At 41.1% G+C, this 15,027-nt stretch overlaps 1 protein-coding gene and 1 pseudogene across 1 annotated transcript in view; one reads left to right on the top strand and one right to left on the bottom strand.

The window, feature by feature from the left end:
- The window catches only part of BTBD1 (BTB domain containing 1), a 43,003-nt gene that overhangs the window by 15,981 nt on the left and 11,995 nt on the right, over positions 1–15,027 (top strand). Inside the window, exons 3-5 of the mRNA XM_035024235.1 lie at positions 3,128–3,233; positions 8,503–8,700; positions 14,810–15,002. Of these exons, the coding sequence (XP_034880126.1) occupies positions 3,128–3,233; positions 8,503–8,700; positions 14,810–15,002 (497 nt within the window). The remainder of the gene's footprint in view (positions 1–3,127; positions 3,234–8,502; positions 8,701–14,809; positions 15,003–15,027) is intronic.
- LOC118023104 lies at positions 1,889–2,350 on the bottom strand (annotated as a pseudogene).

Raw genomic sequence — 15,027 nt, 5'->3', positions numbered from 1 at the left:
AAATTTGAAATTATTTTTTTTAAAGTATTTCTAAATGTCTTTTTTTTAATTTATTTATTTGAGAGAGAGAGAGAGCACAAGCAGGGGGAGTGGGAGAGGGAGAAGCAGGCTTCCCATGGAGCAGGGAGCCCGATGTGGGCTCGATCCCAGGACCCTGGGATCATGACCTGAGCCGAAGGCAGACGCTTAACGACTGAGCCACCCAGGTGCCCCAAGTGTTTCTAAATTTAAAAAATTTAAGAGAAAATTACAAGGACTAGAGTTAATTTTATGCTACTAAATCAGATGTTATATTTTTTGTGGAAAAATTTGACTGAGCAAATTAATATAAGGCCAATATATGATCTAAGAGCATTTTCAAACATGTTTGAGTGTTCTATAATTTTAAGAAATATTCTACTGACTTAAAATACATACATGTTTTATATATGTAAATATATATCATGTATTATATATCTCTTTTTTTTAATAGAGATTTTATTTTAGAGAGAGTGAGCAGAGGGGGGTGGCAGAAGGAGATGGAGAGAGAGAATCTCAGGCAGACTCCCCACCAAGTGCAGAGCCTGATGTGGGGCTCAATCTCAGGACCCTGAGATTGTGACCTGAGCTGAAATCAAGAGTTGGGCTCTTAACCGACTGAGCCACTTGGGTGCCCCTATATATATCTATTTTAAATTTAATCCAGTGTGTTTATAGCTCTCTTCTCTCATAAAACACAAGATATCTGTTTAGTTTAGGGACGTTTATTATTTGTTCAGTAGCATCTGAGTTACTGAATCCCTTGAAAATGAATTTTATTTTACAAATAAATGAAGAGTCATCAGCCATGCCAGATAATGGTCAATTAATTGGCAGTATTCTCAGCAGGTTTCTGCATGACCCAGCATGGAATACTTCTGTGCATTTTCTATTTGTCCATACTGTTAAATGTAAATAGACCTGACCTGAGGCCAGGGTGAAAGCTTGGTCATTGGCATAACTATCATCACACCTTTTTTTTAGCGTTATTATTATTTTTTTTAAGGTTTTATTTATTTGAGAGAGAGAGCACAAGCGGGGTGAGGGGCAGAGGGAGAAGCAGGCTCCTTGCTAGGATTCCGGGACTCCAGGATCATGACCTAAGCCCAAGGCAGACATTTAACCTGAGCCACCCAGGCCGCCCCAGTGTTATGGTTTTCTAAATCGTGAGTTTGGATTTTCCATCCCTTTCCTCCACGACTGGCTTTTAAACTTGTTTTTGTGTTTGTGTTTGTGTTTTTATTTTATCTTTCTTTTTTTTTTTTAAGATTGTATTTATTTACTTGACAGAGAGAGACACAGCAAGAGCAGGAACACAAGAAGGGGGAGTGGGAGAGGGAGCAGCAGGCTTCCCGCTGAGCAGGGAGCCCGATGCGGGGCTTGATCCCAGGACCCTGAGATCATGACCTGAGCCGAAGGCAGACGCTTAACGACTGAGCCACTCAGGCGCCCCTATTTTATCTTATTTTTTAAAGAGAGAGTGACCCAGGATAGGGGGGGAGAGGAGAGAGAATCTTAAGCAGGCTCTGTGCTTAGCACAGAGCCCACTGTGGGGCTCGATCTCACAACCCTGAGATCATGACCTGAGCTGAAATCAAGAGTCAGACACTTAACTGAGCCACCCAGGTGCCCCTAACCTTTTTTTTTTGAAATTATAATATGCATCCTGATTAACCACATATTATAAGCTTGACCTCTGACTTTTTTTTTTTTTAAGATTTTATTTTTATTTGAGACAGAGAGAGAGAGAGAGAGAGCACAAGCAGGGGGAGCGGCAGGCAGGGGGAGCGGCAGGGAAAGGGAGAAGCAGGCTCCCCGCTGAGCAAGGAGCCCAGTGCGGGGCTCAATCCCAGGACCCTGGGATCATGACCTGAGTCCAAGGCAGACGCTTAACTGACTGAGCCACCCAGGTGTCCCTTGACTTCTGACTTCTTAAAGCCTAGATTAGCTTTATTGGAATCCTACAGTATACTTTTGTTGTTGTTGTTGTTGTTGTTGTTACATAAATCAACCCATTTATTCTAGGCTAGCAATGTTTCAAATGGCGGAGCTTCTGCTGGCCTTTCAACTCCTTCAGTCGTCCGACGGCGGACTTTACCGGGACGGCAGAAGTGGTGTGGCAGGTCCAGGCGCCACCGTTGACGGTTTCCAGGCAGGAACAACAGTGCCAGATCCCCACAGCTCATCTTCTCATTGTGGTTTTGCCACAGAAGGAGCAAGTGTACTTGGCGGGCTGGCTCATTTCAGTCTTCTTCACCGTTTTCCTGAGGGAGGCACCCTAACGGGCCCCATATTTACCCACGATTCCGACTTCCTTGGGGCGTTTAGCCATGTTGCCTCAAACTAGGTCTGAGCCCAGAGAGGCCCTATAGTATACTTGCTCAATTTATGCTGTGACTTCTTTTGCTTATCATTATGTTTGTGGGATTCATTCATATTATTATGTGTAGTTGTAGATCACTCTTATATAATATTCGGTCCTGTGACTATTTGCTTTTCTGTTGTTGAGCCTATTTTTTGCTTAGGTATCCAGAGCTTTCATGCTCTAAAATTCTGGTACTTCATTCTCTCCCCACAGTCAAGACAGAAAATGGAAAAAAAAAAAAAAAAGATCTGTTTGTACTGGTATGCTTGACAATTGATACCGTTTAGTAAAAATATCCTAAAACTTGGATTTAAGTAATGGCTTTACAACATAACTAGTTAGATCATATTAGGCAAGTCAGTACACCTTTCTGAGCCTGTTTCCACATCTTGAAAATGGGATAATAATGTCTGCCTCATCTAACCTAGAGTGTTTGTTAAGGATCAAAATAAGTGTAAGAAACCAGGCAGTGTATATATATGAGCATATGAAAAGAAAAATAACAAGGTTGTCAGTGGTGATGTGAATTTGTTGTTATCTAAGCAAGGCATTTGTGCTTTTAGCTTTTCATTTCTGGTTGCGGAATGGAAAGTTTTAAGAATATATACACATGATAATGGTATTTAAGGTAGGTGTTTTTACATGATTAGCAGTTGTAACTGTTGATAGTGTTAACTTTGAGTATGTACAGACTGAAGGTAGAATAACAATGAAAACAAAATAACTCTCTTTTTGTATGTTCAGGCTCGATTGTTTGATGAACCTCAGCTTGCTAGTCTTTGTCTAGACACGATAGACAAGAGCACGATGGATGCGATAAGTGCAGAGGGCTTCACCGACATCGATATAGGTAAGTCTGGCAGCTGCGAGACATTCCGCCTACGTGCAGCAACGCCTTACCGGTCAGCCTGTCTGCCGGACAGGCCGTTACTGTAAAGTAGTCGTTTTTCCAGATTTGGTAAGTCTACCTCTTAAGAGTTTTGCTTTATTTTGGTGATATATTCCTAAAAGTCCTAACTACTTTATCACGTTTTAAAGAAATGTCAAATTCATTGAATGTACACCATGTGCATGGCATTATAGAAGGTCATTGAGGAAATACAAAGAGTAAGATGTGATGTTTCTTAAGGAAAATATGATCTAATTGGAGAATCAAGGAACACATATGTGAAAATAAGACACTAACAGAAAATTCTGGATAGCATACAGCAAAATGTGATTTTGCCTTTTCTGAGCTAAATGTTATAGAAAATAACCACTGTGCAAATCCAAAACACGGGAAGATTACCTCAAATTGAGTAGCGTTAGGAAAGTCTTGAGAGGGGAGATTCTGATCTGGGCTGTAAAGAATGGGTAGTATTTGGATAATGCAGAGGGGAGGGCACTTAAGGCAGGTGGAACCACAGGAAGAAGTGGATGGAGGAGGGGGAGGGGATGTGCGGCAAGTTAGAGCCTGGCTGCGCAGGACGGGCTAAGGCTAAGGAGTTCGACTTTTGTTGTAGGAGATCAGAGAGAGCTGACCCAGGCTTGTGACCTGAAATATTGTCTTCACCATGATGAACACAAAATGTGTATTAGATATCCCCGTGATTGCCTGTTATTATCCATCTTGCCGGCAGACAGGAAAAAGTATGGGAGGGGAGAACACGCCCATCTTGAAAGCTTTGGCCTTGAAGTGGCACCTGCGTTTTCACTCTTCATTGTCTCAAATTCAGTCTCCTGATCCCACGTGACTTCGGCGGAAGGTCAGGAAGAAGAGAGAATGGCACTGCCGCCTCCTCTTTCTGCACCTGACCTAGTCTCCTGCCGTTCTCCCCGTCACTCCCTGCCTTTCATATACACTGGCCAGGGTTATTTCTCTTTTAAGCCTTTGTATTTACTATTCCATTGATTAGAATCCTTTTCCCCCGAGTATGTATGTGGCCTCCTCCTTTATATTATTCTGATACCAAGTTAAATGAGACCTAAGACAGACCACCTCAGACCTTAGTCAAAGTAGATACCATGTTCCCCTGAACAATCCCTGTGCTGTTACTCTGGTTGATTTTCCTCATGATATGTTTTACTATTTGAAATTCTTAAGTAGATATTTGTCTGTGTATGTTTATGATAACTGTCTAGCTTCCCCACCTAGATTGTAAACTTTTTTTTTTTTAAGACTTTATTTCTCAATAATCCTTACACCCAACTTGGGGCTTGACCTTACAACCCCGAGATCAAGAGTCATGTGCTTACCGACTGAGCCAGCCAGGCACTCCTGTTGTAAACTCTTTAAAGTCAGGGACTTTGTCTTGTTTACCACTGTATTTCTAGCACTGAAGACAGTAGAACATAGTACCTGTTCAGTTAATATTTGCTCACCAACTGGACTGTCTAGAATGTTGCCTTTCCTTCCCACCTTGGCTAGTTCTCACTCAGTCTTAATGTCTTGGCTCAAATTCTACTTCTGCAGTGACTCCTTTCTAGAGAGCTGACATCCCACCCTCTTCCATGACATTTAGTGTATTCTCTTATAACAACATCCCATTGATAGCGTGCCTGTCTATTGCACAGTACCTTGGGAAGGATTTATACTCATTTTGCATTAATTATACTGAAGGGCAGGGGCTAGATTCCTCCCCAGTATACGTAATAGGCCATTGACTGGATGTTTGAGAGCCCCAAGCACTGCCCACATTGCTGAGGAAACATTGCTTCATCCTAATTTTCTTCCCCTTAAGGGTTGTCAAGTACTCCGTTTGTACTTCAGTCTGTATTTGAAATAATACTGTTTGCATCTGGATGACTTCCTCCTGGAAGTTCTTTTGTAAATAACCCCCATGTTAGGCATGCCATTAGAACCTGGAATTCTTGAAGGAGGTGCCTTGTACACGGTAAATACTCTCTAAATATTTGTTGATTTGATTTGACTCACAGCTGCTTATATTAAAATCTAGCCTTGCGTTGTGTTTATAAAACAAAACCTTAGATGTTTTTATGGTCTTTATTAGGTTCTTGGCTGCCAGTAGAAGACCTGTGTGTTTCCACACCATGGTCTAGTTTGCCTCAAATGCACTTGTTAAAACTTGCTATTGAAAGAGAAGTCTAGGAGCTGAGAGAAAGCTGGGTCAGGCTTCGGGAGCTCTTCGCACAGTTTATAGTTTCAGATTCTGGGGAAGCTTTTTCTCCTCTGGGATTTGAATATATGTTCTGGAGGGAATGTGCTTACTATTCTCCAAGTAGAGAGAGACCTGTTTCTCTCTTAGAGCTTTTTGCTAAGGGAAGAAGATAATATGTCACACTGATAGGAAAAAAAGCAAATTTACATTATGCTAAAGGCAGTATAATGTGCTTTCTTTTTCCCCCCTTGCTGATATTTTAAGTTTTTGTGTTTATCTTTACTGAAGTTTACTAGCATATGGAGTAGAGATTTGTAGATCCAAGGTTATCCGTTTTTTTTTTTTAAAGGTTTTATTTATTTATTTGAGAGAGAGAATGAGATAGAGCATGAGACGGGGGAGGGTCAGAGGAAGAAGCAGACTCCCTGCTGAGCAGGGAGCCTGATGTGGGACTCGATCCCAGGACTCCAGGATCATGACCTGAGCCGAAGGCAGTCACTTAACCAACTGAGCCACCCAGGCGCCCTGTCTGTTTTCCCATTGAATGATCAGTTACGGTCAGTGTATATTCCTAATCCTTTTAAGTTTTGAGGCATATAGGTTTACATTCATTTACCTGTGAAAAAGTTTTATGGAGCCTTAGTTTGTATTCATCTGCTCAGCTACAAGAGAAAGAAAAACATGATTTAAAAAACAAAAAAAATTATAACCTATTCATTTTTAACATATCATTGCACCCCTATTGTGTTCTGGGGACTGAGACATCTTTGCTGGAATGATAGCTGTGGTTTGATATTGACCAAATATTTGGATGTAGTATGAATGTGTAGACCGTTATAGAATGTAAATTTTTTTTTTTTTTAAGATTTTATTTATTTATTTGACATAGAGAGAGACACAGTGAGAGAGGGAACACAAGCAGGGGGAGTGGGAGAGGGAAAAGCAGGCTTCCCGAGGAGCAGGGAGCCCGATGCGGGGCTCGATCCCAGGACCCTGGGATCATGACCTGAGTCGAAGGCAGACGCTTAACGACTGAGCCGCCCTGGTGCCCCGAATGTAATTTTTTTTAAATAAAATTTTCTTAGATGTGTAATACTGGGTAATTTAAGCATATTTAATGCCTTCATTGATTTCTGCTATGTATGGCATCCTCATTTTTATTTGAATCTTGTGGTTATTAGTGCTCATTATTATGAATATCAGTTATTATATAGTGAAGCCCTCAGGCCTCTGAAGTGTTTTTTTTGTTTGTGTGCTTTTGTTTTGTCTTTAAGTATTTATTTATTTATTTTAGAGGAGGAGGTGGCGCATGCAGAGGGGAGGGGCAGAGGGAGAGAGTCCTCAATCCCCACTGAGCACAGAGCCTGACTCATGGCTCAGTTCCATGACCCTGAGATCATGACCTGAGCTGAAACTAAGGGTTGGATGCTCAGCCGACTGAGCCACCTAGGTGCCCCCTGTGTGTTTGTTTTTTAATCTTCCTCTTTGTATAAAGACTCTTGACTGTAGTGCTTTTCAGGCACCTACTTCTACTTTTCAGATTTCCTCTCTTCTCTGCCCCTGTTTGTGTGCAGCCTATTGTTTTATCTAGTCTGTTGGCCTTTCAGGCCCCCTCTCTGACTTCTGCTTTTGATCTACTGTAGAGAATCTGAGCTAATTTTTTACAATTTTGCCTCTGATAAAAGGAGAAGGATTCCAAGTGAGGGCCTGAGTTCTGGGCATGACATTTATACTTGGAGGTCAGATAGGGAGTTCAAACTTAAGATGTCCCAAATTAAACTCCAGATCTCGCCTCTCACCATCCCCCAAAACCTCCTTCGTAGGCTTTCCCATCTCGAGTCACTATCCCTGTCATCTGTCTGTTGCTTAGACTATAGACCTGGGAATTATCCTTGACCCCTCTCTGTCACTCTCTATATTCAGTCTGTGAGGACATCACATGGAGTCATCCTTCAGAATGTATCCTGAAGCTGATCGTCCTTCACTTCTTCTTTATGGTCCTGGCCATTATCACATCTGCCTGGGATCAGAGCAGGAGCTAACTGATCTCATTTCCACTCTTACCTCCACTAGAGTCTCTTCTCAACATGGCTGCCAGCACGATCCTTTCACAACATACAGTGTCACAGCCCCAGATCCGCCAGGGGTTTGTTCCCCTTTCCAAAACCCAGATGATCTGCAGGGTACTGTAGGATGACACCCCCATTTCCCCCTCTTTCTGGCCTCACCACCTACCGCTTTTCCCTCCTGCTCACGGCACTGCAGCCACCCTGGCCGCCTGGCTGGTCCTCAGACTTGCCAGGCACACCTTCCTGTGGGGGCCCTCACACTGGCAGTCCTGGAACAGTCCTTCTGGTTAGGCCTCCGTTTGGCTGACTCCCCCCGCCTCCAGTCAGGTCTTAGCTCAGGTGAGCCGCCCACGCCTTCCTATTTTAAACCACTTAATGGTTCCCCTTGCTCTGCTCTTCGTCCTACACTTGTCATCTAACGTAGTAATGTTTACCCCATTAGAACATAAGCTCCATGAAGGCGGATGTTTAACGTTTTTGTTCAGTGATGTATCCTCAGCATCTGGGATCGTGCCTGACGCATAAAGAGTGCCTAATAAGGAATATTTGGGGAATGGGTACATGGTTTTCTGTAGACTTTCTGAATTTGTGTCTGTTACTAAGTTGAAGCCATTTTCTCTGACTGACTTACTAGTAATCTTACTCTGCATATTTGAGTTTGCTTGATAAGTGGCACGGATATACAAGGAGATACTCTGCCTAAGCTTCCATGTATGATAAGGAGTAAGTTGAATGTTAACCTTAGCAATTAAAGAAGTTTTCTTAGCAAAGAAAACTTTGCTGTTTAATTCCTTTCATTCTTTAATATTTTTAAGTATAGAGTCTATAGTTTTAAGTATCTGACCTGTTTTTTATTGAAATGTGAAAACTTAACATAAGCCTGTTTGTCGGTATTGTTTTGGTAAAGAGCAAAATATTCCTAATTTGATTTATTTTTGTATTTTACTTGTAGACACACTCTGTGCAGTTCTGGAAAGAGACACACTTAGTATCAGAGAAAGTCGACTTTTTGGAGCTGTTGTGCGATGGGCAGAAGCGGAATGTCAAAGACAGCAGTTGCCTGTGACTTTTGGAAACAAACAGAAAGTTCTAGGAAAAGCACTGTCCTTGATCCGGTTTCCACTGATGACCATTGAGGAGTTTGCAGCAGGTAGGGCTATAACTTGACCAAAGTCTGGGTGAAACCAGCAGTCAGCCAGCCTCCCTGTGTGAGAGGAGCCCCTGATAGTTAGTGAGTTCTAGTCACATGATACAGGAGTGTGAGTGTGTGTGTGTGTGTGTGTGTGAGTTCATTTACTTCTCCTGGAAGCCCTCCAAGATAACATTATAGGTTATTTATTTTGATCTGTGCATTAGCTTCTTTTTTTTTTTTTTGAGTATAGTTGAACACAGGTTCCATTAGTTTCAGGTGTGCAATAAGATTCTGTTTGACACGGTTATGTGCTCCCCACCAGTGTAGCCGTCTTGTCACCACGCAGCGCCATTACAGAATCATTGACTGTATTCCCTGCGCTGAGCCTTTCATCCCCATGACTAATTCATCCCCTAACTGGAAGCCTGGACCTCCCACTCCCCTTCAAGCATTTTGCCCATCCCCCCTCCCCAACCTCCCCTCTGGCAACCACCAGTTTGTTCTCTGTATTTGTGGGTCTGATCCTGCCTTTTTTGTTTATTCATTTGCTTTTATTTTGTTTTTTTAGATTCCACACATATGAGTGAATATAGGTTATATATATATATTTGAAAGATTTTATGTATTTATTTGACAGAGAGAGATAGTGAGAGCAGGGACACAAGCAGGGGGAGTGGGAGATGGAGAAGCAGGCTTCCCACCGAGTGGGGAGCCCGATGCGGGGCTCAATCCCAGGACCCTGGGATCATGACCTGAGTTGAAGGCAGACGCTTAACGACTGAGCCACCCAGGCCCCCCTAGGTTATATTTTTAAAATACTATGTATATAAAAATCGTATTTCTATAGATTAGAGAACTGAACCTGAGAGGTATTAAGTGCCTTGCTCAAGGTTATAATGATAGATCTTTCTGATTCTTAAGATCGATGCCTTTTTTTTTTTTAAAGATTTTATTTATTAGAGGGAGAAAGAGCGAGAGAGAGAGAAAACGAGCAAGCACGAATGGGGGAAGGGTTGGGAGGCAGGAAGGGCAAAGGGGAGAGGGAGAGGCAGGCTCCCCACCGAGCAGGGAGCCCCCATTCGGGACTCAAACCCAGGTGCCCCCAATCGACACTTCTGATGTAAAAGCAGAGAGACCCAGGGACACCTGGTGGCTGAGTTGGGTTAAGTATCTGCCTTTGGCTCAGGTCATGATCCTGGATCCTGAGATCAAGCCCTGATGAGTAGGGCTTCCTGCTTAGCGGGGAGTCTGCTTCTCTCTCTCTCTCTCTCTCTCTCTTCCTCTGCCTCTCCCCGCTGCTTGTGCTCTCTCTCTCTCAAATAAATAAAAATCTTAAAAATAAATAAATAAATAAATAAAATCAGACATACCTGGTTTTGAATCTTCGTTCTGTGACCCATTCTCCTTATCCATATTGACATTGAGTATTACCTGCTTTTAAGTCATGGCCAGGTTGATTTAAAGGAAAAAGGAAATCTCATTACTATTTAAAACTATATTTACTGGCCATTTGTATTTTTTCTTAACATTTATGACTTTTGTTTTTTCTACTGGGTATTCAAATTTTTCTTATTGATTTATCATAAATGTTCTTATTTTCTCCCAATTTTTTTTTTTTTTAAAGATTTTATTTATTTATTTGAGACAGAGAGAATGAGAGACAGAGAGCATGAGAGGGAGGAGGGTCAGAGGGAGAAGCAGACTCCCTGCCGAGCAGGGAGCCCGATGCGGGACTCGATCCAGGGACTCCAGGATCATGACCTGAGCCGAAGGCAGTTGCTTAACCAACTGAGCCACCCAGGCACCCTTCTCCCAATTTGTTTTTGTTGGAATCAATTTTTTCTTCTTCAAACTTTTTTATTGACGTATAACAGCCATATAATAAGGTGAACACACCTATAGAACCACACTTGATATCAGTTTATGGTATATTATCAGTACCCTAGAAGCCTTCATCAGGCTCCTCCAAGTCCCTGATCTCCCTCCCAAAGGTGACTATTTTCTGGCCTCTATAAATTAGTTTTGTCTGTTTTTGAACTTTTCTTAAGTTTTTATTTTAGTCACCTGGTGCTTATCACTACAAATGCACTCCTTAATCCCCATCACCTATTTCACCCACCTCCCCTCTGGTAACCATCATTTCTCTATAGTTAAGAGTCTGTTTCTTGGTTTGCCTCTCTCCTTTTTTTCCCCCATGATCATTTATTTTGTTTCTTAAATTCCACATATGAGTGAAATCATATGGTAATTGTCTTTCTCTGACTGACTTATTTCACTTAGCCTCATACTCTCTAGTTCCATCGAGGTCATTGCAAATGGTAAGATTTCATTCTTTTTTATGGCTAAGTAATATTCATTGTGTGTGTGTGTGTGTAGCACGTGGTCTTTATCCTTTCATCAGTTTACAGACACTTGGGCTGTTTCCATATCTTGGCTATTGTAGATGACGCTCCTATATACATAGGGGTGCATCTCTCCCTTTGCATTAGTGTTTTTGTATTCTTTGGGTAAATACCCAGTAGTGTGATTTGCTGGATTGTAGCGTAGTTGTATTTTTAACTTCTTGAGGAACCTCCACACTGTTTTCCAGAGTGGCTGCACCAGTTTGCATTCCCACCAACAATGCAAGAGGGTTCCCCTTTTTCTCCACATACTCACAAACACCTGTTGTTTCTTGTGTTGTTGATTTTAGCCATTCTGACAGGTAGGAATCTCACTGTAGGTTTGATTTGCATTTCCCTGATGAAGAGTGATGTTGAGCGTCTTTTCACGTGTCTGTTGGGCATCTGTATGTCGTCTTTGGAGAAATGTCTGTTCATGTGTTCTGTTTTTGAACTTAACATAAAGGAAATGATACATACAGTATGTGTTCTTTGATGTATGGCTTTTTCTCTTAACATGTAAATTCATCCCTGTGGTTGTGTGTGGCAGTTGCTCATTCTTTTTCATTGCTGTATAATCTATTGTATGAATGTGTCATGATTTATTTATGCATTTTACTATTGAACATCTGGGTTGTTTCTTTTTGGAGGCCATTAAGAACATTCTTGTACATGTCACTTAGGGTACACATGTAAACATTTCTGTTGAGTATTCAACAAGTGGAATTGTTATGTCATAGAGTGTGCGTATGTTCAGCATTAGTAGATCTGGCCAGATGTTGCCCAAAGTGATTGTAACAGTTCATGCTCAACTGCCGAGTTAAGAGAGTTATTCTAGTTGCCCCGCATCCTCTCCAAAATTTGGTATTGTCTGTTTTTGTAGTTTCAGTCATTTGGTGGGATGAGGACATACTTTATTGTGGTTTTAATTTTGTGTCTCTGACAGTTAATGATGTTGAATGTGCCAATAACTGGATATCCTTATTCAGGTCCTTAGTTTCTTTGTTGATTTTTAAGAGTTTTATATATTCTGGATACAAGTTTTCTGTCAGATATTTGTATTGCTCATGTGGATTGCCTTTTCATTAATGCTGTCTTTTTAAAAATTTATTATTTGAAGTATAGTAGACGTACAGTGCTATATTAGTTTCAGGTGTACAACATAGTGATTCAACAATTCTCTACATTACTCAGTGCTCATCCTGATAACTATAGTCACCATCTGTCACCATGCAATGTTGTTATAATATTATTGACTATATTCTCTATGCTGTTCTTCTTGTCACTGTGACTTACTTACTTTATAACTGGAAGTTTGTACATCTTAATCTTCTCCACCTGTTTTGCTCATTCCCCCCCCCCCTCCGCCGACCACCTCCCCTCTGGCAACAACAGTTTTGTTTTCTGTATTTAAGAGCCTTTTTAGGGGCGCCTGGGTGGCTCAGTCAGTTAAGCGTCTGCCTTCGGCTCAGGTCAGGATCTCGAGATCTGGGATCGAGCCCTGCATTGGGCTCCCTGCTCAGCAGGGAGTCTGCTTCTCCCTCTTCCTCTTCCCCTGGCTTGTGCTCTCTGTCTTGCTCATTCTCTTTCTCTCAAATAAATAAATAAAATCTTTGAAAAAAGAAAAAAGAGCCTGTTTACTTTTGTGTTTGTTCATGAGTTTTTTAGAGTCCACATAAGTGAAATCATACGGTATTTGTCTTTGTTTGACTTATTTTACTTAACAGAATACCTTCTAGGTCCATCCATGTTGTTGTAAATGGCAAGATCTCATTCTTTTTTTTTTTAATGGCTGAGTAATATTCTATGATCATAATATATACCACATCTTCTTATCTTTTTGTCTATCAGTGGATACTTACTTGGGTTGCTTCTGTATCTTGGCTTTTGATAAATAGAAAATCTTAATTTTTTTTTAAATTTTATTTATTCATTTGAGACACAGAGATACAGAAAGAAAGAGAGGGCATGAGCAGAGGCAGACAGAGAGGGAGAAGCAGGCTCCCCGCTGAGCCAGGAGCCTGATGTGGGGCTCGATCCCAGGACCCTGGGATCATGACCTGAGCTGAAGGCAGATGCTTAACCATCTGAGCCACCCAGACGCCCTAGAAAATCTTAATTTTAATGAAGTTAATTTATCCATCTTTTTCTTTAGTAAGGTGAAGGCTTTCTGTGTGTTCTTTAAGAAATTTGCCAGTCTCAAGGTTATTAAGATATTCTCTGAGGTTCTCTTCAAGGAGTTTTAATATTTTACATTTAACATTTAGATCTTTAAACCAGTTGGATTTTTGTTTTTTTCTATTGTTTTCTCACACATGTATATGGTGTGAGGTAAAAGTTAGGGTTCATTTTTTTTCCCCGTGTAGCTACATATTAAAAAACTATCCTTGCCCCATACATTGCAGGGCCAACTTTGTTGTAAATCAGGTATTTTGTTTTAATTAAATCTGTTTCTGGAGTGTGTGTTCTGTCCCACTGTTACATTTGTTTATTCTTGCACCAATTCTGCATAGTTTTACACCACATCTTGAAACCTGGTAGTGAAAATTCTCCAGCTTTGTTCTTCTTCAAGATTATGTTGGCTATTTTTGGTCTTTTTTGCATTTTCATATAAATAAGTTTTTTTACTCAGCTTGTCAATTTCCACCCCCCCCAAAATCATGGGATTTTGATTGGAATTGCATTGAATCTGTAGATTGGTGTGGAGATAATTGACATTTTTATAGTATTACTAGTCACTAATATTTATACTATTTTTATAATATTATTAGTCTGCTGAGAGTTTTATCATTAACTTTATCAACTGCTTCTCTTTTTAGATAGTGATACAGTAGTTTTCCCCTTTATTTTTTCGAATATGTAATTGACTTTATTAAGCAATGCATGAATTGGGCAGCATCCCATCTAGCAAGTAGAGAGATGCTCTTTGCTATATTTTCTTAATATGGTGAACTACACTGATTTTCCAAATTAAACCTACTTTGGTGGGCGCCCGGGTGGCTCAGTTGGTTAAATCTGCCTTCGGCTCAGGTCATGATCCTGGAGTCCCAGGATTGAGCCCCACGTCAGGCTCCCTGCTCAGTGTGGAGTCTGCTTCTCCCTCTGACCTCTCCCCTTTCATGTGCTCTCTCTCTCATTCACTCTCTCTCTCAAATAAGTAAATAAATCTAAAACAAAGAAAAAAAAACCCCACCTACTTTGGATTCCTTATATAAGGCAGACTTAGTTGTCATTCTTTATCCTATGTTACCAAATCCAGTTTGCTAAACTTTTAAAAATATTTTTATGACCACTTCATGAGAGAAATTAGTCTATAATTTTCCTTTCTTGGAATGAAATTGTGAGATTTTGATTACCAGGTTTCTGCTGGTCGCATACAAAAGTTGTTTCTTTTTTCAGTGGTCAAGAGTTTGTGTAAGATTGGTGTGGTTTTTTCCTTAAATGTTTAGGAAAATTCACCAGTGAGGTTATCTGGATCTAGAGTTTTCTTTGTGGAAGATTTTGCTTGCTTGTTGTTGTTTTAAAGATTTATTTATTTATTTGGGAGCACTATTAACCCTTACGTTCTATTAGGTTAAACCCAAATGGATTTAGAAATCTGTAAAATTAAATGCATACTAAAATTTTTCTGCCTCACTGTTCTTTTACATCTTCTGGATTTGCATTCACATTATTATGTGAAGTATTACGAAGTTAGGAATTGAAGTCCAGGTGCTTTTCCTGAGCGTGTGCTTTTATTTCTGCAGGTCCTGCTCAGTCCGGAATTTTGTCCGACCGGGAAGTGGTCCATCTGTTTCTTCACTTTACGGTCAATCCTAAGCCCCGAGTGGACTACGTGGACCGGCCCCGCTGTTGCCTGCGGGGCAAGGAGTGCTGCCTCAACAGGTTCCAGCAGGTGGAGAGCCGCTGGGGCTACAGCGGCACGAGTGACCGCATCAGGTGGGCTGCCCCCACCTCCCCCCTC

Source organism: Mirounga leonina, unplaced genomic scaffold (assembly GCF_011800145.1).
Source record: "Mirounga leonina isolate KUSES-001 unplaced genomic scaffold, KU_Mleo_1.0 Mir_178, whole genome shotgun sequence".
Lineage (NCBI taxonomy): Eukaryota > Metazoa > Chordata > Mammalia > Carnivora > Phocidae > Mirounga > Mirounga leonina.
Note: the sequence above shows the minus strand (reverse complement) of the source record. Positions and strands in the feature narration are given on the sequence as shown.